This window comes from Gambusia affinis, linkage group LG08, assembly GCF_019740435.1.
Source record: "Gambusia affinis linkage group LG08, SWU_Gaff_1.0, whole genome shotgun sequence".
Classification (NCBI taxonomy): Eukaryota; Metazoa; Chordata; class Actinopteri; order Cyprinodontiformes; family Poeciliidae; genus Gambusia; species Gambusia affinis.
The window spans coordinates 13,802,815-13,830,094 of NC_057875.1; the positions used below are offsets into that span (position 1 = coordinate 13,802,815).

Below are 27,280 nucleotides of genomic sequence, written 5' to 3' on the forward strand. Positions count from 1 at the left end.
ACAGTAAGATAAAATGGCAAAAAAAAAAAAAAAAAAATGGTGTCGTTTGATTAATTGCAATTCTTGTCCAACAACCAGTGGGAAGATAAGTATGAATAGACTTAAGTATTATTCGAGGTGTCTTCATTGAATCATACAACTTAAATACTGATTTTATTTTCTATTTGTATACCAAATAGTAAAAAAAGTTCCATTGGCAGCATATAACTAACATTATTAATTAATCTAATAATATTATTATATTTGCTGCTTCCTATATACATTTCCACCCATCCATTTTCTGTACACCCTTTTTCCCTAATGGGGTCGGGAGGGTTGCTGGTGCCTATCTCCAGCTACGTTCCAGGCGAGAGGCGGGGTACACCCTGGACAGGTCGCCAGTCTGTCGCAGGGCAACACAAAGACATAAAACCATGCACACACACACTCACACCGAGGGAGAATTTAGAGAGCCCAATTAACCTGACAGTCATGTTTTTGGACTGTGGGAGGAAGCCGGAGAACCCGGAAAGAACCCATGCATTTAATACATTTGCATTTTACAAAGCTTCATTGTACATTTTTAAATAAGCAATTTATGAATAAACATATTATTTAAATACGAATCAAAAGACACAGCTCTATGGACAGTGAAGAGTTTTAATAAATTAATGGCACACTTAAATAATTATTACCTACGTTATTTATTGTCATTTGACACTCTTCACTCTGCATAAACATTTTAGTATTACCTTCTGAAAATATAAATGTATCCCTCGTATAGTTTGCTATTAATATGCGCTATTAATAGCACTATATTTTAATAGCATATGGTGCTATTAAAATGAGTTTTATAGGAGGTTTAGATTCGTACTGTTTCTTTGCAGTTGGGCAAATTTTACAGATTTAGTTCTACCCTGTGTTTGGACTGGAAAATTTCAAATATGGCAGCAGTGGCTAATGGCGCCATTTTTGTTATTAATGAGCGTGAAGCGCATGCACCATGCTGGATAAAAAATATGACGCAGCTTCTACGTGATCATTTAAAAAAGATGCGGCAGCTTTTGGCCGCACAGAGACACAAAACTGTCGGTCTGATATTTATGAACTTTGGGAACTTAAAGTAGGTATTTCAATTTCAAATTCTGTAAAGTAGTCAAGAATAGCGTAGCAATTGCTATTAGCAGTTAAATGAGACAAAATTGTTATGTTTCAATGGATTCAGTCCGCTTTCACAACAAAAGAGCTTCCTACAATTTGTAACTGACAACGTAATTATGCTGGTGCAATTCTAGGTAAAATGTTGATAAGTGGAGGAATTATGACTGGGTATCTGAAACTCATACAGTTGTAGAAGTTTTAATCTGCAACAAAACCTTAACTGTTTTTTAAACAAGGAAAATGTAATTTCGAGCCAGCCAGGAGTCGAACCTAGAATCTTCTGATCCGTAGTCAGACGCGTTATCCATTGCGCCACTGGCCCGACATACAACAGAAGAGGTCTGACAGAGTTCCCCATAATTGAATCAATCGAAAACCGCTTTTTCGTAGTGTTTCTTGGTGTACGTTAATATTTGCGTTTACATTTTATAAATGCTTATAAAAGCTTGTCAACTATAAATTATTGACATTGTAATTTATAGCTACTGTAACTCATTTATTTCATACATTTTAGAACAAAGGGAAAGACTTACATAAGTTTTTGTCATGTTCCAATGCGAAACGTAAATAAACAACCAGAACGAAAGTTTATATACAGATTTGAGTTTTTAATGGAATACTGCATTTTAGAAGATTAATTTTTTGGTGTACATTTGACAAATCTGGCATCCCGCTGTTACACCAAGTGGTGTTATCATAATGTGTCTCCAGAGGGCGCTGTTAACCAGCAAAACTACAGATAGCATCAGGATAGTGAGAAAATGTTTGGGATTCAAATCGAGCTACTTTATTATAGACGAGCTTCATGTTTCTGTATAGTGAACGAAACAATTATATTTTATGCTAACATTATCTATTAAATTCTATAGTGGAGTGTTTGTTACGTCTGTCAGTATATGACACAATAATACAATGTATATTTCAAAATAAAATATATATATATATATATATATATATATATATATATATATATATATATATATATATATATATATATATATATATATATATATATGTATTCTACAATACATTTAACAGTTGTTGTTAGTTAATGGAGCAGAACATGTTTGAGAAGAGTACAAAAGTGTTTTGGCCATGCCATTAAAACCCTACATCTTGTTTTGAACCCTCAAATTGTCAGATGTATCAAAATGCTGTTTCATTATGAGGAGATGAAAAAATTATATTACATTTCCAATAGGTGGTTAGAGTACCCAATATGGACTATGTTGTAATGAGCACAAACCAGAAAGACTTAAACCCAAATTATTTAAGCACTTCTGAACTACGTCTTGCTTTTAAGGGTAAGTTTAAGTGGTTACTTAGGCAACAGCGCCCTCTAGAGTAATAAAATCCGATGATCACTGAATATGGTCCGAGAAACCACCATAAGATTTGTTATTTTGTGTTTTAGCGTTATTTGTGTCCGACGGATGTGATTAAATAAACTCCTGCTTGTTCAGTGACATGTTTTCTTGAGGAAGGCATGGTAAATTGTAATAACCAAACATGGCAACCTCGGATTTAAACAGGAAGTGTTCGGTGGCGGGAAATTTGTTGTTATTATGAAAGCGTTGCCAAAGTCAGTTCGTATTCAGACTGACGGAGAGATTCATTCCATCCCTTTTCGCAGCATTTCAACTTTTAACAGCAGATAAATGATCCAAAAGCGGACTGGGCTTGCTGAAATTTATAACGAACAGAGTTTTTAGCCTACTTTTAATTTCCTATCATGAAGGCTGAAATGGACAAAATTGTCTCTTTATCCGATGGAGAGAGCACCGTTGAGCTTCAGAAGTACCTGTCGTCCCTGACGAATGACCAGGTAGGCCGAATTACAAAGTGGAATTGATTCATTTAAAAAAAATCTTTTTATTTATTTATTTATTTTTTTCTCTTCTTGGTTATAATGTCGCGTTGTTTTCATATTATTTTCCCCTTGAATGCTTTTCTAGCTTATTACAGCACTAACCAACAGTGCACTAAGGGGTAAGAAGGTCGGTACCATGCTCAAAGGGATACTTAAAGGTAGGCAGTCTGCTTATAATGAGACTTCTCTTCAGTTATATCGAATTTAAAGCTATATTGAAGTGGTTAATTTTGCAGCATTATATGCAGTATGAAAAGAAGTCTGTGTTTTCTTGTCTGTAGGATCTCCACCTGGTTCCAGTGAAGGGGCGAATCGCAGACTTCTGGTGTATGAGCATCTCATTCCTCTGTGTGAGTCTGGGGATCTTCAGGCTGAGGTGGCAGCTGATGTCATTGGTCTGCTGATGCTGGAGGTAAAAAAGAAAAGAAAAAAAGACGAAAATATTGGAAGTATCTTAGTCTAAAAGTCTCCTATTTGTTATCTCTACCTCTATGCCTTGTAAAATTGATCCCTTTGAATTCTTCCTGGTTGATAGTTAAAGTGATTAGTAAAATGGTAACTGTCCTGTATTGTATTAGGATTAAATTTGACAAATGTCCCACTTTTTGAATGGAAGTCTGAAAAGTGTGGAGCACATTGGTAATACCCACCTTTACTAAATAACATTCCTCGCAACCAGCTATCTTCAAAAGTCGCCCCAGTAATTGACAGAGAGAGACTGTCTGTGTGTAGCTGAAGTTCAGAATGAACCCAGCTATTCTGCGAAGGCCTCAGAGGTTTATTAGAGAACAAATAGCATCACGGAGGACAAGAAACACATCAGACAGGTCAGGGAGAAAGTTGTGGAGAAATTGAGCACAGAGTTAAGTTACTATCTAGACATCTAGAGATGTGTCTAGATTAAATTGGAAAACTCCTTCCACGTCGCAATTATACATTACTTTTTGTCAGTTTATTTCATAATAAAATATAAAATCCGTTGAAGTTTGTGGCTGTGACGTCTTTCTGTTCCGTGGTCGTAACACAGACTCACACGCTGTCAGGATCATCTCTCGCCAAACTGGCTGCTCTGTTCGTCGACGCCATCAAAGTGGGGAAAATGGGCAGCGGGAAATCGTTGGAGCTGTTTCCTACGATCCTTACTGCACTCGCAGCATGTGCAGCCTTGTCTTATGGCAAAGGTAAATGCTATAGTCAGTTTTCTGAAAGGACACCTATGTGAGGTATACATTTCAAAAGCATGACTTGTTGTAATTACAGGGGAACTCAGTGGTGAAGAATACAAAAAGCAGCTGATTAACAGCCTCTGCTCAAGCAGGTAAAGACGTGTCGGCTCTTATCTAACGCCAACCGTGTTTCAATAGTTATGTACCATCTGAGGAGCTCATAGGTTGCCTTCCTACTTTTCATGCAGATGGGATCCACAGTGTGTTATCCACCTGACAACCATGTTCAGGTAAGCAACCTTTCAGTGGCATTTCTTAAGCGGATGAAAATCATATTAAACGAATGTAACAGATCTCTTGTTGCACGTAGAGTATCTTTTTCTCCTCTGATATTGCAGTTTTTCGTCTTGCCTAATCTTAGGGACGTGCCGCTGTCAGCAGAGGAGCTGCAGTTTTTGGTCGACAAAGTCCTCAGAATGTTTGTCAAGATGGATCTGCAGGAAGTCCCGCCACTGGTGTATCAGCTGCTGCTATTATCGGCCAAGGTGGGTTTGTTCTAAGTTTTGCTTTCGAAAGAAGACGCGTCTGCATGAGTTGCCCACTTCTAAATAAATGTAAAAAAAATTTTTATTCTTTAATTAGGGCTGTAAGAAGCAGATCCTGGACGGAATCGTCGGTTACTTTAGGGACCAGGACGAACGGCAGGAAGAAGAGCAGAAGGACGGAGAGTGAGCGAGTTTTTTCCTTCCTGTATTCACTCTCTACTCTCCGTAAGTGCAGTGCTCACTCATCCTAAACATTTTAATCCTTGTTCTCAGGAACTTGCATCTGGAGGTTCAGACTGTTCCACAGGACCAGTTGAGGCACGTGGAGGGAACCGTTATTCTCCACATAGTCTTTGCTATTAGACTGGATCATGAGCTCGGGAGGGAGCTCCTCAAAAGCTTTAAGGTTACGTTCTTTGCTGTTTGTTTTTCATGATTATTGTCAACATTTTGATCAAACTCGTTGTGTCAGCTGTGCTGTAGATTTGTTCGTGTTTCTGCAGACATCGTACGGGGACTTGTGTCCTTTTAGCGTCGCCCTGTTGCTCTCAGTAGCACGCATCCAGCGATATGAGGAGCAGGTGGGAACAGCTTCCTTGTTTTTCTTCTTTTCTTTTTTTTTTTCCAGATTAAAATTTGTGTTAAATGTATTTTATTTTATTTATTTTTTTTGCTGATAGGTGTTTGACCTTTTGAAAGGGGCGGTGATTAAGAGCTATAAGGATGAGCAGCTTCAACAAGGTTCGAAGTTTCTCCAGGACCTCCTGCCGGTTCACTGCAGTGTGGCGAAGATGATCCTGGACACAGTGAAGAACAGGTGAGGAAGCGTCTTTTCTTCCACCTGAAGTCTTCAGATTTGCTTTCATTAATGCCTGAACTTTACTGAATTCTGCTTCTGCGCAGCGTATTTGGATGGGATCATGTCACTCAGGGATTGGTGCAGCTCGGGTTCGTTCTTATGGACACATTCGGGCCCAAACCTGGACCGTTCGGCAAGTCCGCAGAGGGGCCCGTTACTGCAGCCCGGACCCCGTCTCAGCAGGCCTGCAAGCTGGGAGGACAGACGCTCCTCCAGGGCTTTAAGGTGCAGTAAGGTTTACTTTCAGGCATCAGCTGTGTCAAACGAAAAAAAAAAAGTTTTAATACCTTTTGAATTTGTTCACATTCTGTTAGCAAACTTTAATGTTCTCTATTGGGATTTTACATGATACACCAACAGAAAGCAGGACATACTCAGGAGGAAAATGATTTAGTTCAGTTGGACGGACATGTTTTTGTAGCTTTACTCTTTCCATTTTTAGATAATTGATTGAAAAGTGGTCTAGGGGATGTTTAAAGCCCAAGATGTTGTTTTATCATCTAATCTGTATCCTGATTAGGCGAACTCTGAGGGAAACTGTTTGTGCTCCATTTTATTTATGGGAACCAGAGGAGGTGGGGCTGCATACAGTCAGAACCCTCCATCTTTTCTCTTCTGTTTCTGCTGTTCTGTGTTGGTCTGTCATATAAAATATATTGAATTTTGCATCACCTTTGACAAAACTTTTGCTGTAATTGTGTCATTACTGATCTGACTAAAATGTTTCTTTACTTTCTCACTGACCCATGTCCGTCTACAACAGATGCATGAGCCAATCAGAAGCGAGATACTAGAGCAGGTCCTGAATCGTCTGGTCACAAAGACTGCCTCACCTGTCAGTCATTACTTGGGTAATAAACATTTCCAATAGTTACATTGGTGTTTAGATTTAGTGATGACTCCAGTTTCATCTAAAGACAGAGAAACTAAACATACTAGCCGAAAATTAATGCTTACATTAGCAGATTTTTGTCCCTCTCTGTGCACCCTGGATGTTGTTGAAGTTGTTCCTCAAACATTCAAAACCGTAACTAACACAGTTTTGAATGTTTTTGACTTTTCAGACCTTTTCTCTGACATTGTGATCTCTGCTCCCATGATCCTCCTGGAGTCCTCCTCCAAGGTGACGGAGACATTCGACCACCTGACCTATCTGCCTCTGGGGACCGTTCAGGGTTTTCTGAAAGCTGTCCAGGTACCTAAACACAGATCCACGTCGAAGATGTAAAGGTTTGTGCAGTTAAACCGTTTATTTCTGTTTTCTTTTCCAGCCTCTGCTCAAAGTCAGCATGTCTCTGAAAGATTCTTTAATTTTGGTGCTTCGCAAGGCCATGTTTTCCAGGTATGAGCAGCTTTGCTGTTAATCAGTTACATCCGATAGAGAAATGAATTCCCTCCTTACACTGTTTTTCCCGTTCTGTCACCCTCCACCAGCCAGCTGGATGGCAGGATGTCTGCAGTGACTGGCTTTTTGCTGTTGCTGAAAAACTTTAAGGTGTTGGGCAGCTTGGCTTCCAGTCAGAGTAGCCAGGCTGTCTCCTCCAGCCAGGTATTGATCCAACATCTCCACTCACAGACACAGACCGCTTGTTTGTGGGGTGTTTACAGTCCTTTTAAAACTATCATGTAGGTCCAAGTGGACGTTCACTCTCGCTATAATTCTGCTGCCAATGAAGCTTTCTGCCTGGAGATTCTCAGCAGCCTGCGCCGCTGCCTGGGCCAGCAGGCCGATGTGCGCCTCATGCTCTATGAGGTAGACATCTTTTGATGGCATGTGTTTTTTTTTTTAGATTATTATTTTCTAAAAACCTGTGAAAAATTTCCAAATGTTTCAGTTTATTTACCTTTTGCTCCTTGAAAGGCTTGTTGAAGGATTGAGGGATCCAGTTTTTTTCTTATTTTCAGGGTTTCTATGACGTTCTCCGTCGCAACTCTCAACTTGCGAGCTCCATCATGCAGACCCTCCTCTCACAGGTTTGTACTTCACCCTCTTTTACAAAATAAAGCCGAGCAGCACCTAAACATAGGTATAATAGAGAGTTTTAAAATAAATGTATAAACATAACTTTTGGTAAGTAGCTATTTTCTTGCAGCATCTCCTGACTTTTAAAGATGAACAAACATCTTGCTCTGGTGGAATGACATATTCTTTTGCCGTTTTCATTTCTCAGAGGGGATAAAGAAAATGTGCCTTTGTGTTGCATCACATTTGTTCCTCTGGGAAATGGGAAGTCATTGATCATAATTTGATATTTTGTTGAAAAATATCAAATAAAGTAAACATTTAGAAAAAAAGTTTTGGTGACACTTTATTTGAAGAGGTGTGCATCAGACTGACATGACACTGTCATAAGCATGACATAACACCTGTTATGAACACGAAGGAGTTTTTATGAATGTTTATTACTGTCATGAAGTGTCACTCAGTAAATAATGACACTTTTAATGCAAATTTGCATTAAAACTTACATTAAAAGTCCATTACTAAGAGTAAACTTTGCATTAAAAGTGTCTTTTCTTACTTACTGACACTTTATGACAACAGTCCTAATCATTCATAAAGACCCCTTCATGTTCATGGCAGTGATGTTTATGACAGTATCATGTCAGTCTTACACGCACCTCTTAAAATAAAGTGTAACCAATTGCATTTTTTTTATTACACTTATTACACAGAAAGAAAATTATTAGGGAGAGCAAATATTTAACATATCTCCTCCTTCACAAATTAAATTTACTCAAAGTAAAAGTTGAAGTTTTCTTAAGTGTGAGATATTAAGGTTACGGCACCACTATATTTGGATGGCTCTTTGTGTGTTTTTTTTTTTTTTATTAAAATGTGAATATTAAATATTTGCGTCCTCAGGTGAGGCGATACTATGAGCCGGAACAGGACCTGCTTCCTCCTGTCAAACTGGAGCCGTGCATCACTGCTCACGGCGACCAAGTCTACCTGCAAGAGCCGCTGGTAGCCGACTGTATTTGTTACGTTTCGCCGTCACGTCTCGCTTGTGTTGATGAGTCCTCTGAGGTGATTCCCATTGTTTTTCAGGCACATTTGGTAAGCTGTACTGTTCACTGCCTGACGTGGCTGCAGAACACACACCAAGCTGCGAACCTCAACGTGGATGACAGCGATGATGAGGAAGAGGAGGAAGAAGACGCGGGATACAAATCTGAATTACAGACAATCTTGGAGAGCATGACGAGGCGCATGATCAAATGTGAACTGGAGGATTTTGAACTGGTAGGAAATGGAGAACTTTTTTCCCCCCCTCTAATAACGACATGTCCTTTCAATTAAAAAGCATTTATTTAGTCATTTTACTAGAAAGCGTAGCTTTGGGGTGGATCCATTTATACAACAGCAAGCCTTTGCTTTCACAGTTGTGCGTCTCCATCCATTTTAGTGTTTTATGATTGACTTGTGAAGTCAAAGCGCTTTTTGAATCCGTGTGTTGTCTACATTGATCAGGACAAATCGGCAGAGTTTTCTCTGGGCTCCAGCGTTGGAGTGAAGAATAACATCTACGCTGTGCTGGTGATGGGACTCTACGAGATCCTGATGGAGTACAACTTCCTCAGAGCAAACTACAAGTAAACAGTTTTATTTAAATGTCTCAATATAAGGAATCCACTTGCCGTTCCAGTGATGTAGTTAGAATAAAACGAAGTGCGGATGCTAAACTGTTGTCTCTGTCCTGCAGTAAAACGCGCTTTGAGGAGCTTCTCGAACTCTTCCACCGCCACCACAAACTGTCTGAGATCCTGAAGGAGAAATGTGGGAAAGGTCGAGGGCCGTCACACAAAACGCCTCGCAGTTTGCTCTCCATGGGCTTCGTGTCAACTCTCATCACCGTCCTCTTCAGGTAAAACCACTCGGGTTTCCACACACAGAGCATAACTCACAATCTTTTAGTGTTACTGTTTCATAAATGGCTTTTCAGCACTCTGTTATTAATGTACCCATTAGTAAAGCTGTATTAAAAGCTTTCAAACTAATTTATCCAATCTTAAATTTATTTGAGCAGAGACAAAGCATAACAATATTACAGTAAACTAAATACTACATGAGTTCTGCCTAAGATTTATAGACGTACTGTTCAAATGTTTTGTGTGTACGATTAGGCTGCTATTTTATTGTTAATTTAACATCTGACATTAGTGGCAACAATTGTTGAGTTTGTAGGTATCACAAGAAAAACTAATAAAATGATCATTGCTGTCACTGACCTCCAACTTTCAACCAACCGATTGTTCCTCTTTTCCAGAGATAACAGTCAAAGCAGAGAGGAGGCTCTGTCCGTGTTGCGTTCAAGCGGGGAGTTTCTGCGTTACGCTTTGAGCGTCGCGGTTCAGAAGATCCAGCAGCTGGAGGACACCGGACACACGGACGGTCCAGATGGACAGCATTCAGACAGGACTTTCCGCTTCCTCTGTGACATGACAAGGTTCGACATCCCTACGTCTTTTAAGAGCCTTTTGATTTTGATTTTTGCTTTCTGTTGCTGTTTGTAGTCTGACCTCTCCCTGCTGGGACAGCTGCAGATGACGGGTGATCTCTGTCTGTCTCGCAGCGTCCTGATGTGGCGCTACACCAACATCCCGCGCGCGGTGGAGGAGGCGGGGAAGAAGGAGAAGCGCTGCAGCTTGTCCCAGCTTTGTCTGGACGGTCTGCTCAGGATCTTCACAACCTGCCAGCAGCGCTACCCAGAGAAGATGGCCCAGCTGCTTTCTGCCATGGGTTAGAGATGCACTGCAAACGTCCTGAAGGTCACAACTGTGGAAAAAGTAGCATTCGTTCATATTTAAATCTCTTCTAGGTGTTGAAGATGAAGCTGAGCAGGACGATGTTGCGGAGATGAACTACTTTTACATCAGGCAGTTTCAGGTAGAGGCCTGAAAATGCCTCTTCCTTTACTATTGTTTGTGCCACTGATATGTTTATGTGCAAATTTGTATTATTTTTGTTGCTTATTGACAGAGGGCGCTGTTCACTCAGTTGAGTGGAGGTGAGGAGGAGTTCAACAGCCGAGAAGCTCAGGTGCTGGTCGGCATTTTGACCGTGCTCTCACGTCAGCTAAAGCCCTCTTCTAAACAGGCAAGGTGCATCGTTACGTGGACACCATCTCGCTAAGTGTGGAGTATTTGATCAAAATCATCTACTTTAAATTTACAGTTTCTTCAGATGATCACCTGGACCGTGAAGATCTGCAAAGAAACTAGTTTTGGTTGGTGGCTTTTATCTGGGATTGCACAGAAACTGATTTCGAAGTTAACTCTCTTTCTTTCTTTATTTATTTTTGTTTTGTTTTAGAGGACTCTGCGTTCTGTAAGGGGCTTCTGTCACTGCTCTTCAGCCTGCAGGTCCTCTACAAGACTCCAGCGAGTCTGTTGTTGGAGCTTTGTCAAGACATTCACAGCCAGTTGGGAGACATTGATCAGGTGTTGGATGCTGCTACACTTTTTCAGGCTGTGGATGTTCCTTAGAGCAGTTTTCAGCGCAAAACTGCGTGATGTATTATAAAATAGAAGGCTTTCGAACTGTGTAGTTTCCTTTCTGTGCTCTATCAGAGACCACAGCATCATGTCACCCAGTGGGTGTGAATTATGCGTTAACGCTCCTTGTGTTGCAAGATGTGATGAGAAATGTTCTAAAACTTCTGAGTTTACGTCTTTTTTTTTCTGTAGATATTAGAAAATACATCCAGGATTGTTAACCTATTTTATTTATTTTTTAATGCAATTTTTTATTATGATTTTTGCTCCCATCTCACAGCAAAATCCACTCTAATGTTCGTCCCTTGTTGAATGTTGTCCCTTAAAAAATTGTATCTTTTAATGGCACCAGCAATTGTTTTTAATTCTATCATTTACTCACTGTATGAAAAACTGATTCAGTGTTACATATTTTATAAATACCTTCTTTAAAAAGAAGCTGTAGAATATTTTATATTTAACTGTTAAAGTTAATCGACAATGCATGTCTCTGGGGAATAAAAACCTGAATAAGGGCGTGCTGTGGTGGCGCAGTGGCAAAGCACAACCCACGTATTGAGGCCTTAGTCCTCGTGGCGGTGGTCGCAGGTTCGATTCCCAGCCTGGCGACATTTACCGCATGTCTTCCCCCTCTCTGATTACCCTGTTTCCTGTCAAACTACTTTCAAATAAAGTCCACCAGAGCCAACAAAACCTTTAAAAAAACAAAAACTGAATAAGACGGCCGTGGAGCAACGGCCAAGTTTCCAGCTCCAAGCACAGAGAGTAGGATGTGATGGAGGTAGCAGACGGATGCTCCTGGATCATCAGCACCTCATAAAAACAATTTGTTTTTTTAGAGGTGATGCCAGGAAAGCATTTTTAATGTTTAATAAGACTCTTCTGGTACTTTAACTGGAACATTTTGTTTAGTTAGATACGACTGAAGCCACAAGAACAGAGAAATTCATCTTGGAATTTGAACTACAAGAGATTTCTAAATATCTCTTCTGAAGTTTTAATGGTTTGTTTCTTTTCCACCTGCCACAATGAGCTAAATCCTACAGAAACCTCATAAGGTGTGAAGCATAAGAGATGGTCTACAGATCTGGATGGTCTCCAGAGAGAGTTCCTGGGGATGTAGCCAAAGATCCCCCTTGCTCCAACTCTAAATCATGTCATAGATGTTGAGGAACAGTCAAAATGAAGAGCAAAACGGCAACAGTGTGGGTTGCCGTTTTGCTCCCAATAATTGTGGGAAAGGTTATTTTTTAAAGCAAAAAATTGTGCTACACATTTTCCAGAGGAAGGTGCTAATAAATGCGGAGGGCGCTCCACCAGTCAAACAATACAGCAAACAGTTATAACCGTATTTGTTTTTTAATCAACCCTGCTTTTTTCTCTCTCTCTCCAATCAGGATGTAGAAGTGGAGAAGCAGTGTCATTTTGCCATTGTTAACATGAAAACAGCAACAACAGCAGCAGTACGTATCGTTCTCCTGCTGCAGGCTTTAGATTTATTGTGAAATTCCTTCTCCAGTATCTCTAAGCCGTCTTTTAAATCTCCCCCCAGCTGCTCGTCCTGACTCAAGTTGACCGAGTGCTGGATGAAGTGGACTGGCTGATTGCCAGGAAGAAAGGTCAAGCAGCTTCTGAGAAATCTGGCTCCGGTACGATCCCCTTTTCCAAAGATTCTTAGTTGGATTATTAATCCACGCTGCAGACAGTGAATGGAGCCTGAACTTGTCTGGTTGCAGCCGACGCCTCCCAGACTGCAGGCCAGCAGGACCCCGTTGAGAAGGCGGCGACCCTGCAGCTGGGAACTCTGCTGACCGCTTTAAACGAGCTGGTCCAGACGGCTCTTCTTCCCGGGACCTGCACCGTGACACTGCTGAGAGAGCTGAGTCGTACTTACACCACCCTCACCACCCTGGTCAAATACGTGTGTATCCGTCCGGTTGATCATTTCAGTGGCTGCCAGTATCCTGGTGTGACTTTTCCTATTTTCTGTTAAATCTACACTGTAGTACATCCAGGTGTGTGCCAGCCAGCACGGGTCACTGCCAAACAGATTTGAGAAACTGGTAGGTCTGAAGCTTTACCATTAGGTTTTCATTTCCTCTGAGTTTTTAAGTGAATGCTTCCTCTATGCAGGTGAAACTATCTGGTTCCCACCTGACCCCGCAGTGCTACTCCTTCATCACTTACGCCCAGGTAAAGTCACAATCAGTTTGGTATTATTGGCATAAAGGGCAGCCTCATCCTTCACAGGAAGCATTGAGCTTTTTCTGTTTTTTTTTCCCCCCTTGGTTAGAGTGGAGAATCCAATCCTGGCGATGACAAGAAGAAGAAGAAAAGGAATGAGGTGAACGCCGCTGTGTCGGTAAGGACTTTAACCGTGTGGGAATGAATCGTGGCTGAGAACATGAATGGAAAGTTGATTTTTTTTTTTTTTTAAATGACGCAAAAGCAACAGAGACGAATGTGAAGCAAATTCAAGAGTTTTGTAAAGATAAACAGAACTGTGGTTGAAACTGACTCTCAAGGACCCGGGTATCACTGCGCCTGGTTAGCCAGATAATATGCCGGATCAAAACTCAAAGAAAATCTGAGGAGGATTTTAACAGAAAGTTTAGAGACCGCAGACCCAGCAATGTAGACGAGCTGAAGGCCGCTAGAGGACATGGGTTTTGAATTAATGAGATCAACTTTGCAATGATTGGTTCACAGGCTTTCTTATAGCTGTGCTTGTTGTTGATTTTGAATATTTACGACAGGCAAAGCTTCTCCGTGAGACAACGGCCATCCCCAACCTGATCTTCAGCATTGAACAGTATGAGAAGTACCTCATCACTCTCTCAAAGAAATCAAAGGTCTGTTTAAAATCTAGTTTAATAAACAAAATACAGAAATATTTAACAAGAAAGTGGTGTGTAAATTGGGACTCAACCACTGTCTTATGATTTGTGCACATTTTCCCAGGTCAACCTGATGCAGTACATGAAGCTGAGCACTTCCAGAGATTTCCGCATCAACCCTGCCACCTTGGATGCGGCCCTGCAGGAGCAGGAGGAAACCGCGGAGGTTGGTGAAAACTTCACAGGGTGTCCCAAATAGATGTATTCAAAAACCTAAAAAGTTCTTGGGATTTTAGTTCTCAAGAGACCGGTCCGTCAAATGTGGTTCGTCTTTCTTATTTCTCAGACTCAGGAGTCGCAGAATGCAGAGGAGACCCAGGAGCCCAAGCGGAAGAAGAGAAAACAGTGAGCTGGAAACGACTCCTTTCCTCGACATCAGAAACCTGCTGGTCACACTGGTCAGCAGGAAACGGCTACCTGCCTTTGCTCAGAGAGCCTTTGGTGATGCTGAGGATTTGGTTCATGTCCAGGGCCTCACCTGTGGAAAGTTTTGCACACTTTGTTTAATAATCTGTTATATTTATGTCAATTTATTAAAAGAAGCATATTTTAAATATGAAGTGAACAGTTTTATTTAATTAAAATAGGAATTAGCTTCTTCCTGTTTTTCATAATTGACACATTTTTCAACAATTTAGCTTCTTTTGTTGAATTTCCTAATAAACAAACTGCTTGTTCTGAGTAGAAGATGGTGTGGGTGTAATAGAGAACAGTTTTCAGTTTAGACACACTAATTTCAGGGAAAGATTAGGATGCAGACATTGTTTTCCTCAGGTTTTCTTTTAATATTGCATATTTTATTTACCATTACTGGTGAAAATTGTTTAAGGAAACAAATTTAATCAAAATGATTAATAATTCTGTTGTTCTGTTCCAGAAAAACCTTTCAGTGCAAATAAGATAAGAGTCGGGAATACAACTCCAAAGTGCTGAGCGGCTAGAGTTTTATTCTGGATCCTTTTGGCAAAATAAATACTTCCTGTTGCATTTCAGACTTCCTCTTGTCTTCACTGTACTGTGGATGTGTTAAAAACATTCTTTACTGAACAAAATGTTGGCACTTAAAGAAAAAGGACCAGAGCTCACCAGGTGGAATACCGTATCGCCTCTCCATACCAGTGGGGTTGGAAGGAGTCACACAGTCCATAGTAACTTCCTTCCTCAGACATTGGTCAATGTCAACCACACTGAAGAACGCCACCGACTGCGGAAGGTCCTGCATGCCTAACGCATGGGCAAACATACACCTGTAATTTAAAAAAAAGCCATGATTAATAAATAAACTGTGGAGCGATAATGGAGACAATCAGAAGTGTTTTGCACAATGACCTTGTCAGCAGGTTTGTGATCTGCAGCGCCAGCGCTGCTCTGTAACGATCTTCGCTGCGGACGAGGTAGCGCACTTCGTCATGGATGCTGATGCAGAAGCGGCCGTCGATGTTGTACTCCTCGAAGAGCCACTTCATGGCCACCAGCATCAGGTGCAGATAGTCCACCGCGGAGCTCTGGACCACCCAGTTCACTCTGCTAGTGATAAACTGGAAAAATCAAATTAGGATTTAGATGAGAATAAGGGGTGCACTGAGAAATCAGCCTTAGACTAAAGTTGATTTAATGCTGGATCAGTCAATGCAGCATATATAGGCTATACCTCCTCTGCAGTGTGGAAGATATTACTGAATAAATAAAGAGTCAGCTATTAATCACCATCAGTAAGACGAAGCTTTAAGGATCTTAAAAAATTCCGTTTTTAACAGCGGCATGTCTGCTGTTAATTCAGACGACCACAAGAGGGCGATAGACTATAACAGAAAGCTCCTTATGAAAAGCCATGCTCTGATTGTAAAAGATGCACTAAGAAATACTGGCAGCTTCAGAGTTAGAGGTAAGGATCCACACATTGTACAGAGAACACACAGACTAAAAATGACTGCTGGCCATGCTAGTTGCTAATATAAAAGACTAAAATATTATCTTTCTGATTCTGTTGTCACAGTTGAACAAGGTTCCACTAGTATCCGAAAACACAGTGTGGCATCACCTGTGGTCCTAAAAAATAACAATCTATTGCAAGAAGAAGCGTTTTGTACAGTCATACTAAATAATGAAGGATTTAGCAATCTTAACACGAGTGAATGGTCAATGTTATTTTTTTTTTACCCCTCCAGGGGGTCTTTTTGTGGGCTCTATTGTCCCTTATATGAGAATAGGCTGACAGGAAAGGGGGAAGACATGCGGCAAATAACTTTGTGTAATTCAGAATAAGTCAGTCCTGTAACTGTGTGTTTTTTTTTTTTTTACTTAGCATACACATTTTATTAATAAAGTTTCAAATATCAAGAAAGGAAAAACATGAGCATATTTGTAAAGTTCTAATAGAGAAATGGGATAAAACTGGTTTTAACAAGTCAAAACTTCAAATCTTTGAGAAACCTTTGATTAATCTGTAACTTTCTGTTTCTCTGATGTTTATATGCAACATGACGCAGAGCCTTATTGTTATATACTCTCTTAAGCAGGAAAGACATGAGAACGTTCCATTCTATCAAAGTGTGTGTTCATCTTCAAGTAAGGAAATTATAAAAACAGCATCCAATTCATAATACAGAAACAAAAACATTTATTGCTGGAATTTTAAGTACTAAAAAGATTCTGTATGACATATTTGACAGCCCATTTATATTAACAATGAACATAAAGTTTTTTGTTTTCTTTTTTTAACTGTCTCACCTCATCTTTTACCGCCTTGGGCTCCAGAGCTCTGCTGATCCTGCAGCCTAGAACAGGAGTGGCCGGCTGCGCTGAGTGAGCTATGCTCTCCAACTTATTGAACATGTCCGACTCCGTGCCTCCGGCCCAGACGCGTTTGGCCACAACATTCCACTTCTTTCGCCGGGAGCTGAGACGTTACGGCAAACACACACATGGACGGTAAGAGGCAACGGTATCCAGAGATGGAATCTGGAAAGCTCCTCTGCTTGGTTGGACTCGCTCTGTTACCTCTGCGATGCAAGTCTACTGATCCTCCGCAGATCCTCCAATGAGACGCTTCCATTCTCCTCCCTTTGCACATCTATATCCAGCTCACTGACGAGCCACTCGCCCTCCTCCGATAGATGGTATCTGACATGGAAAACATAGAAACAGCAATCGCCTCCAACTACTGAAACCTTCTCCATTCACGTTGCTGAGCTCACCTGCGAACGCCCTTAGTTAAAGCATACATCTGCTTGGCCTTACTGGCAGCTTCTGTCTGATTGAGGCGGTGGTTGAACTGCATCAGCAGCCTCTCTGCAAATGGCTGTCCTGCCCCGTATATCCGCCCGTAGTTGAACACCTTAGCGTGTTCTCTGCTGATGCCCACAGCGTCTGCGGTCCTGCTGTGCAGGTCGGTCCCCTGACTTTTCTTTCCTTGAAGGGTCATCCAGCCAAATGCTGTGCAACCTAGGCCACACGTATTCAGGCAAGATTACAAGTGAAAAGTAAACAAAACAAGCAAAAAAAAAAAACATACTGCATTGTTTTTTAAGATATGAAGCCCAATTTTATAGGGACTCATTTTACCATGCATGCCAGCAAAGTGAGCCTCTCCGAGTACAGCAGCAATCCAAAGCTCCTGAGAGTCTACGTCTGCTCCAACCAGGTGATATCCAGGTGGTACCTGAACCATGGCTTTCATTTCACTGCCTACTCGGTCCCTCTGAGGAAGAAACAAAAGAACATTTTAAATATAATATTATATACATTTAGTCTAAAACTGACTAGTAAATTGATGATTTTACAGTCTTCAAACAGACATGTAATATAAACTAAAACATAATATGGCCACCACCATGCTCGACAGCTGGTAATATGGTTTAGAAGTCTCGTTCAAATTTTTATTTTTTATTTTTCTCCAAATGAAACGGTTTGAATCCGATGGAAGTAAGACACACAATGCAGCATTCCCACAGGAAAATGATCCCAAACTTATTCAATACAATCAAGTAACAGGATAACATTAAACTTCCACAGCCCAACCCTAGGAAACCCAACAATCTGAATGTTGTAAAATCATCTGAGAAAAAGCATCGATGTAAACTTCTTGCAGACATTCTCCGATTTTCTGCATCAGCTCATCTTCTTACCCGAGCATTACTGGCGGTCAGCCATGTTGGCTCCACAGCCCTGCGGGTCACAGTCCCAGCTGTGATGACCTGAGGCACGATGGCCCCATACTGGCCCTCTTCATCATAGTCCTTATGCCTTTTGGAAGACTCAAAGTTAGATACATAATAGTTTGTTTTTATTTCTGGAATGCAAAGCGCCATACATACCTGCTGACATTACGAGGAAGTTCCCCTTTCCTTAGCCACAGCAGCATCTGAGAACTTGGAGGAAACAAAAGGACTGAGTTAAACCCATGTTCAGTTCTGACTGTGATCCGAACAACAGATGGATACCTTATCCGTTTGTGAGCGTTCCTCCAGAAAGACATCATCTTGTTGATCTCCAGAGCTCGTGTTGCGTTGGTTTCACCTCTTCCTGCTCTTAGCGTACCATCCTCCATTTTAGCCAAGAAGTCCTTTGAAAAAGGACTGCCTACATTGTTGTGGTTACCGTCCTGTTGGAGCGATTAGTCAGAGTGAAAAAAAACAACCCAATGGAGCCATTAAGGGCATCAAAGTGAAATTAAAGTTGCTCACCTTGTGAGGTAATTTAAAAAACCAGCAACCTGGAATATCTATGTCATTGTAGGGGCCGTTTCCATGGTGATAGTGGCAGCGACTCTCCTCACTGAGAGAAAAGGGATCGTGGGACTGCTGATAAAGGATTCAATAGAATAGAATAAATCCCAGTTAAAAATCACAACAGGTCAAAAAGCCTAACTCCATAACAAGAAAGAATTGGTCGGTCCATACTGACCGTCTTTAACTTTTTCTCGTTTTTTACCACTCTGGCTTCATTTTCTTCTGGGAAATGTTCCAAGGAGCTTAACTGCTCCACCTTTAAGCGCAGAAAAACACAAACAAATCACAGTCAGTACAAGTCATCACAGAAAATGTAGACACGATTAACTACTCATAACACTACTGACTGAAGGACCAGCAGCAAAAACGAAGAAAACAATCATATTAGTGCTTCCTTGGGGGACAAATATTTCAATTATCACTATATTTCTATATTTGTTAAGCACCTTTGTCCACACTGTGCTGTCGGTCCACACAAGATCATCTGAAGGGTATAGATACTCAGGCTGCTCCTTGCTGTTCTGCTCACAATATTTTTTATATATCCTTTCAATGGCTCTGTGAAAACACACATTTAAAACTGAGGTTAAATGATCAACACAATAGTAGGCAATGAGTCTCATTACATAATATTCTTGTTTTACACATAAATTAAAAGAATATCCTTAGAGAAAGATGAATATTTATGACTAAGAGTAAAATTTCACAAAACAAAAAGAAAATTTTCCTGGCATTTTTATTCTTCATGCATTTTTCCAGCATGATAAAAAAAACCTGAGGCCACATGTTAAGAACACAGCTCAAAAATTAAGGTTGATATACTGTAAATATTTCTGCTTTTTTTGTATGTTTCTGTTGAACTATTTCAAAGTTATGAAATGTTTTCCTCTGAGCTTCAGCACATCTTAGTCAACAACATTTGACTGCAGGTAGACCCAGTGAAATGACTGCTCTGCTCTTTTATAGTCTACATTAGAGAGTTCCCTTACTTGTTATTTTTCATTGCACTCTGTCCACTTTGCAGATAATCTGGTACAGACGATTCAGACTTTTGCATTTACCAGCTACTCTTTAAAAAGAGGTCTTCTCTTCTAGAATGTGTGTCGAGTCTTTTTACTTGAAGAGCAACAAGCCATGCACCTGTGTGGGCACAGAGACTCTTGATTTTCCTCCTGAGAATTCAGATTATCCCTCCGTCCGGGAACCAGATATCCCCAGCCGTGTTTCTCTGTGTAATGCAGGGGGAAGCCGTCCCACGTCAGACCCATCAGTTTCGGCGTCAGCCTCATCTGCAGGCTGATGAGGCTGGCTCCCGGCGACCAGCTGTCTTCGGACATCTTCTCACACAGCTTACGATACCACCTAGAGAACATCGGGTCGAAGAAGGAGAGGTTTTCAGAAAGAAAAGAGTGAAATGTCCAGTAATAGATGACTGTGGTGTCCAGGAATAAGCTTACGCTGGATGTCCAGGAAGATGTTGCCTTCTCTTAGGAAGACGAGTCACTGTTTCCTTGAGTTTCTCAACGGCCAGCCTGCTGGAACAAGGACCTGCCATCTCCTCCTCGGATGGCGGGCCTGGGTCTGAAAAAAATAACCAGCTGCTTTAGTTTTTTGCATCGTCATTAACTTCAAACAGTTAATGCAGTAGTAAAGTAGTAGTAGTAGTAGCAGTAGTAAAGTAAGAAAATTTAAAGAAATGATATACCATCTTCCCAGTCTGGAAGGGGAGTGGAAATCTTTGCTTCAGCTGCTTTTTTGGAGTTTTTCTTCTTGCTAGCAGCGACTTTCTTCTGCTTGAACTCCTGAACGTCCCACTCAAGATCCCAAAGCCAGGGGTCTTCTTTGTACCTTAAAATATAAACCATGTGATTTTTGTTTAGATATTAATCCATAACAGCGGTGCATAGAGAGTTATCAACATAACAACCCAAAGAGCCCAGCAAAATAAAACTGGTCTAATGCTGTGAGGGCTAAATGACGCCTGAAAATGTTAAATGAAACCATTTGAAATTTGGTTTAATTTTGAAAATAAGGAACCACCATGAATGTTCCATACTTACAAAAATAACTTCACAAACCTAATAACAAAACTTTAAATCTTAGAACAAAACTACTTGTTTTATTTTGGAATTTCAATTTAAATATTGCATAAAATTACATAGAAAGAGCCCCAAAACACACATTTAAAATATATATATATATTTTTTCATATTTGAAGACACTGCTTGGTTTCTTGTATTTCTGATCCCAGCTATTAAGAGTGGAGGGCGTAAAGGGAACCGATGAGTAGATGAAATGTAAACATGTGGCTTATCCAGAAGTATTATCTTAAGACACAATCTGAAATAGAATAAAATGTTACAAGACAGCCAGCAGCATGGGACCCTGTCAGTTACTCTCTGACCTGTCATCCTGCAGGAGTTGACAGGCATCGTCGGCTAGAATCATCAGAGACTTCTTCATCTCCCTCTCAAGCTCTTCGTAAACATCTTGGGAATCCTCCAGGTAGCGGTTCCAGTTCTGATTGACGGGAAGGTAGCTGACACCCATCTCCAGCATCCCAGCAAACGTCACTGGATGTGGACACCTTACCAAATGCAGAGGAGGAGACTAAGTTTTTAACGGCAGCGTAAGATGACTCTTCACACTAAATACATTATGACACACTCCAAAACATCTAGAAGGACACCAAATAAAAACAATCAATACAAGGCACAGATCATCTGGCCCTGGTCTCTAATCTAATAATAAATCTTACAAATCTACAGCCTTACAAACTTAAACTTTTCAACATTTTGCTGCAATGCACCCCCAAACTTTAATATATTTTATTTGAACTATAATTTACGGGACAAAAATGCACAATTTTCAACATTTGGTTCAGTTGAACCAGACCAAAACTGATCTTTATAACCAAACACAAACCACTATGTGTGGCAGAAAACTAACTCTGGACATCATACTGAACACACAATACTAACAGAGAAACATGGCAGTGGTAGCGTCATGCTGTTGGAATGCTTTGCTTCAACAGAGAGAGTATCCCTAGCACAGATGCTCTCCATTCAGTCTGACTGAACCTGAGGAATTTTGCAAAAAGAAAAAAAAAAAAGGTCCAAAATGTCCAGCTCTAGATAAGCATGTTCAGCTGGTAGTGCAGGGAAATGTAGTTCTGCAAAGTATTGACTCAGTGGAGCTGAGAACAATTGTCAGATTTTGATTTTTCCACCACTGTGCAATTGTGCGTTGCTCCTCGTTGGCCAATCACATAAATGTGAGCCAAAGCAATGTGACAAAATGTGTACAAGTTGAAGGAGTATAGATACTTCTGATGTTTATGTTTGTGGGTCTACAAACCTCTCCATGAAGAGTGGCAGCTGCTCTGTGAAGACCTGATGCGTGGCCTCTACATCCATAGCACAGTACTGCATTAGCTCCTGTAGATGGCAACAAAAGCACATTAACACTCCATAACTCCAGTTAATATTAAACTTTTTACTTATTTCTAACCTGAAAGTTGTTCCTGACATCAAGCATAGTTCCTTTCACAAAAATGTCTCTGGCCTCTTTCTGCAGTGGCGGCCCTCCCACATATAGAGCATGGACGTCGGCTAGATTGTTAATGCTGCTTATGTCCACCCAGGCCCAGGAGCCAATCTATTAACAAAACATGGAGGGTTTTTTTAATGCGAAAAACAACTTTCCAAAATCCAAATTCAATTTATAAGTATTACAAGTAAATTAGAGTGAAACAAAGAACACGAACCATTGGGCCTTCCCTCTTCTGTCCAGTTTTCTTAATGTGCTTCTTAACCTCCTGAAGGCCCCTCTTCTTACCCAGCTTGTTGGCCATCCACAGCGTGCGCTGGAAGGCCGTCAACCCAGAAATGGCCATATGAAGGCTCATGGTGTCCATGAAGCGTGTATTTGGACCCTGAATGCAACAAAAGCGATGCCTTAGTTGATAATAACGTGACCAACTTTATTATTAAAGAAAAATACAAAAGAACATCAAACCTAACCTTCAGAAGGTACTGCTCCTTGATGAAAGACCTATCAAAGCTAACGTTGTGACCCACTACGAGCCTCTCCTTCCACTGACCGCCTGGAGGGCGGGAAGAGTTAAACGGCGTCTCCAGGGGAATGAGGTCTGCAAGAGTGAGCTGGTTTGACCAAGAGTACCGTTCCTCAATTAGACGTTTACTGCACCAGGAGTACCTGACAAGACAAAGCATCATAGCAGGAAGTTAAGACTCTCAGCACATACAGTGCCTTGCAAAAGTATCCACACTGCTTAAAGTTGTTCACAATTTGTCATGCTATGACCAAAAACTTCAATGGATTTTATTTGAATTTATGTGACTGACAAAGATAAAGTCGTGAATAATTGTGAAGTGGGAGGAAAATAGTTTTCAAGTATATTTGAAAAGGTTTGTTAGAGAACAAACGGCATCATGAAACTCAAGAAACCCAGCAGACAGGTCAGAGATGATGTAGTAGAAAAGGTTTAGGGGCAGGTGAGTCTACAAGGTATTGCCTACGAGAGGCTGAATACATCAACATGCCACATATTGCATAAGCACGCCACATTACAAAATAGTTATTTATAAAAAATTATTGAAAACCATAATTTCTTTTCTGTTAGCTTCATAGTTAACAGAGTTTGTGTTGGTCTATCACACAAAATCTCAGTTTAATACACTGACGGTTGTGGTGGGAACGTGACAAAATGTGAAAACATTTAGGAGTCAATAACTCTTTTACAAGGCAAAATAACCACAATGGTTTTCCCATGTTTGCATGTTGTATATTTATATTTGTTTCTCACCAGTTGGTAGGAGAAAGAGCCACAGCCAGTGTAGGGCACTGCCCCTCCGTTATGCACACCTCCACATCAAACACTAGTGCAGACTCATCTGGGAAATCCACTTTCTGACATTCCCCATCAGGCCCATAGCGGGTCCAGCCCACCTCCCATCTCCATTCCTGAGGCATGGGTGGGAGGTCGGCCTGCTGCAGCTTTGAGGCGGCCTCAAGGTAGGGAATGCTCTGCTTCTGAGCCAAGATGCGAAAGTGATCATCTATGTTTTTCCCATACATCTGCGGAAGCTTAAGGTTGACATCAGGCAGCAGTGAGGTTTCCTTCCCCCACAAATTGTGATTCTGCAAGTGCCTTATGCTGCGCTCCACAGCTTCCTCCCTATACTCTGGCTCAATGCCACGAAAGATTTGCTCATGGAGGTTTCTGGAAAGCATCTGGATGTTAAGGGGGTTCAGGCGGGTCTCCGTCGAGTCCTCGCCCTGCAGTGAGCAAGGTTTGGTGGAGTAGAAGGACCTTAGACACCTCCATCGCAGAGAGACAAACGTCCTCTTGAGAGGACAGCGTGACAAATGCAACATCACCTCATGCGGACGTCTCACCAGAGCTGTAGGACAATCAGATAACAGCAAATTAACCTCACGTGACTTCTTTGATGATGAAACAATATCCAGAAGTATGATTTTCCACTCTCAGGTTTCACAAAAAAAAGCTTTAAAAAGGCGTATTGAAGAAAACATAGCAAATTCTTCCTTGGGTGTATTTGGATCAGTGACATCATAAGTGTCACAAGAGCTAAACTGATCAGCTAACTGTTAGCAAACATCAGCTCCAGGCAGACTTTTGACATATTTCAACAGATTCTGAAGCATCTGAGTTGTGTTTAGGTAGAATAGGCTCTGCTTTACATGTTTGAGCCAGTGTTTGAATCTGAATCTGATCAACCCTAATGAAAGCCAAAGCGAACCTAGACAATGACAGTAATCACGACTAGAACTTTACCTTGTACAAATCTGTTGATATACTTGGTTTAGTTTTTTAATATAATTCGCATGATTACTTGTCAGCCATAAGATCTGATATATGGTATGATGAAATGGCTTCACAACCCTCTTAAGGTTGGGGTTAGCGCTATTGCTTACCACCTTTTTTCTACCTCACCTTTTTCCTTCCATTCAACTTTCTATTGCTATAACTGGATATAGTTGATGACCACTGAAAATAGGCACAAGCCTCCTCACAATTCTCAGCTCTCTGCAAATACATGAGCCAGAATTCTTTTTCACCACAAAAACACTGTTTGGAAACACTGCTCTCACGTGTTCATCTGGAAGTAACTTACTATATAATCATTAAACGTAGCTTTTTTTAACTCGGTGACAGAGGACAAGAGAGAAACGCACACTCTAGCTTACTTGTTTCAGGTGGTGGGATTTATTGTGAAGTCCGCTTCTAATCGAACGAAGGCATCCAGTTTGAGTTTTAACACCAAATCCAAAAGGTTAAACTATAGTGACACCACGCGGTCTGGATGATTCATAAACCTTTAAATGCGTAAAATAAATACATAGGATAAAGACTTGTTCGGAAATGATGGTTCTTGTTTCTTTTGCAAACCACTCCATACGCACGCCACCCTTTGTAAAAATATAACAGCCAACCAGACGGTAAATATTGATATAGGTCAACGTTCGATTGTTATAATGTCTGGGCCGCGTGGCCTAATGGATAAGGCGTCTGACTTCGGATCAGAAGATTGCAGGTTCGAGTCCTGCCGCGGTCGCATATTTTTGTTTTAGCGTTGATTTTTTTGTGTGAAGTCTTTTCATTGATTTAAATAGTCCCCGAGCTGCATGCTCAACCCGCCAAGCATTTGACATTAGAGACAATGGAAACTGCAGCAGGTTTTAGATTTATTTTGACATATTGAGCTTGGCTTCTAAAGTGGACTCAAAGGCGAAGGAAGCCTGGTTGTCGGTCTTGTTTTAGTGCTTGGCCCTCTCACCCCACTGGATTACATTGCACATCCACATCAGATTTGAAATTCAGGAGCTAAATGCATTTTCTGAACTATAAATGCTATTTTAAATTATTTGTAGCCATACTGTTGGCGGGCAGGAGGGGGAGTAGAGAGACGCGGGGATAAACGGCACTGCAGTATATAGACTGCTAAAAAAAACCTGTCTGAGTCTTTTACAGCTTCATTTTCCTTTATCAATAATTGGTGTTTTTACTCTATAACAAAATGCCAGAATTGTTTTATTATTTATGTTATTTTGGTGGACCATACATAAATGAATAGTTTTCATTGTCCATTTTAACACCTTTGTAGGGGGAGAAAAGAAGAGTTACTAACATTATATGCTAATGTGAGCTTCTCCAATCATTATGTTCAGTCATATTCTGTTTTCAGAATTACAGAAGTCTGATTTACAGACTTCAGCAGCACTTGATGGCATCCCAAGGAGGCAATGCTCTCATTTAAATCAGGTATGCTGGAGCGGAGTCATGTAACACATGACTAGCGTTGAGAGTCAACAAATTTGATCTCTAACCTTTATGGCCATTGTCCTGCTGGGTGGTGTTTACATATTATAAATATTCTATAGCTTCTAGGATTACTTTGTATTTAGTTACAGGCATTTTCTTTAACTCCACCCATATTTACTGTCCCATCAACATGATGCTTCCACCCGGGATAGAGATGGTTTGTTCAGACTCGTGCATAGTGAGTTTGCCACCACAAGTAGTGTTTCATTTTTAGGCTTCAATATTTAGTTGCAATCTCATCTGATCAGAGTTGTACACTGACCAGATTTTTAGATTGGACAAGTATTATTTAGTTAGTTGTCCAGTTTCTCCAAACTTACCTCTTAATAAGTTTGGAGATACAAGACAGATCTATTTGTCTTTTTCAGTTTGTCGCTCTAACAAGTATTTCCCCAAGGTGGCAAAACTCTTCTGTTTCCTTTTCTTTAAAGGCTGTGGGACTTGATTTCCAACCTCCAGACAAGCTCTTCTTTAGACAGGGCCTCCTCCAGCGTGTGAGTAGCTGCATAATTCACTGCCTCCCATTGTCCTGTTAAATATGCCAGAGAACATTAAAATAATATATTTTCTCTTTCATCCAGACAATATCTTTGGAATGCTGTGAAGAATGCCGCTCTGCAGTCACTCGTGTCTGTGCGTGAGAAACAGTAGGCATTGGTTTACTTTGCAACTTGAATGCTTTGAGTCTCATGGATGCTTCTGTTTCATGCTTTCCAAATATTAGTCATGGATTATGTCAGTAAATGGACAGTTGCATTGATTGTTGCTAGCTTAAAACATAACTTCATTCTTATTCATTTGCCCTGTGTCATGCAGGTCTGTGTGTCTGTCTGAGGTCAAAGTAGAGAGATGAATAAATAAGAACATAAGCAAACAAGTGTATTGGAGATCTTAATTACTGGACCTAAAATTATTTTCTGTGAGTTTTAATTACCAAATTATACCAGACAGACTTCAGCTGAAATAAAGGTTAGAGTTTTACCTACTTGTTGGGCAGTTTAATTTGTCATCTGGCAGGTAGGTACGTAGCCTGAAATAGACATTTAAAATAATTACCAAAAATTATTTAGGAGGCATTTGACATTCAGCATACAACAATAGCTCAAAATATTAAAAAGATAAGAATCCCAGTTCCAGTCACATAAGTGAAACACTATGGCCAATACTTTTAATCTGACTATTCATCCTGGAAACTTTCTAATGTC

General features: G+C 40.6%; 2 protein-coding genes and 2 non-coding genes across 8 annotated transcripts; 2 read left to right on the forward strand and 2 right to left on the reverse strand.

The window, feature by feature from the left end:
* Positions 1-1,389: 1,389 nt before the first annotated feature.
* trnar-acg lies at positions 1,390-1,462 on the reverse strand. The gene has a single exon. It is a non-coding gene; the product is annotated as a tRNA-Arg (tRNA).
* A 1,234-nt stretch (positions 1,463-2,696) lies between these two features.
* Positions 2,697-14,968, forward strand: fanci (FA complementation group I). The gene is made up of 37 exons (XM_044124995.1): positions 2,697-2,965; positions 3,096-3,168; positions 3,292-3,422; positions 4,038-4,191; positions 4,271-4,328; positions 4,425-4,466; positions 4,598-4,721; positions 4,819-4,904; positions 4,995-5,127; positions 5,225-5,302; positions 5,402-5,538; positions 5,625-5,805; positions 6,344-6,431; positions 6,645-6,775; positions 6,852-6,922; positions 7,015-7,129; positions 7,211-7,333; positions 7,486-7,554; positions 8,447-8,548; positions 8,633-8,827; positions 9,056-9,177; positions 9,288-9,449; positions 9,852-10,031; positions 10,158-10,324; positions 10,404-10,471; positions 10,565-10,681; positions 10,760-10,811; positions 10,898-11,025; positions 12,477-12,542; positions 12,632-12,728; positions 12,816-13,000; positions 13,086-13,142; positions 13,213-13,272; positions 13,373-13,441; positions 13,836-13,931; positions 14,041-14,142; positions 14,263-14,968. Exons 1-37 carry the CDS (start codon positions 2,873-2,875, stop codon positions 14,323-14,325), a joined length of 3,975 nt encoding a protein of 1,324 aa, XP_043980930.1. The 5' UTR covers positions 2,697-2,872; the 3' UTR covers positions 14,326-14,968.
* On the reverse strand, positions 13,935-25,041 carry polg (polymerase (DNA directed), gamma). Of its 5 annotated transcripts, none has more exons than XM_044125001.1 (23): positions 24,941-25,041; positions 23,535-24,132; positions 22,729-22,924; positions 22,473-22,640; positions 22,217-22,363; positions 22,064-22,143; positions 21,111-21,293; positions 20,412-20,554; positions 20,164-20,287; positions 19,847-20,068; positions 19,153-19,264; positions 18,882-18,962; positions 18,662-18,775; positions 18,419-18,579; positions 18,293-18,346; positions 18,104-18,221; positions 17,541-17,676; positions 17,174-17,420; positions 16,977-17,099; positions 16,707-16,875; positions 15,306-15,514; positions 15,063-15,223; positions 13,935-14,454 (listed from the first exon to the last, which is right to left on the reverse strand). In XM_044125001.1, the coding sequence occupies exons 2-23, from the start codon at positions 24,104-24,106 to the stop codon at positions 14,390-14,392; spliced, it is 3,585 nt and encodes a 1,194-aa protein (XP_043980936.1). In that variant the 5' UTR covers positions 24,107-24,132; positions 24,941-25,041; the 3' UTR covers positions 13,935-14,389. The 5 variants fall into 5 exon arrangements, with proteins under 5 accessions (XP_043980936.1, XP_043980932.1, XP_043980935.1 ...); XM_044124997.1 differs by having other exon boundaries at positions 18,662-18,778; XM_044125000.1 differs by having other exon boundaries at positions 18,662-18,778; positions 24,929-24,950.
* A 194-nt stretch (positions 25,042-25,235) lies between these two features.
* Positions 25,236-25,308, forward strand: trnar-ucg. Its single transcript has one exon. It is a non-coding gene; the product is annotated as a tRNA-Arg (tRNA).
* Positions 25,309-27,280: the final 1,972 nt, after the last annotated feature.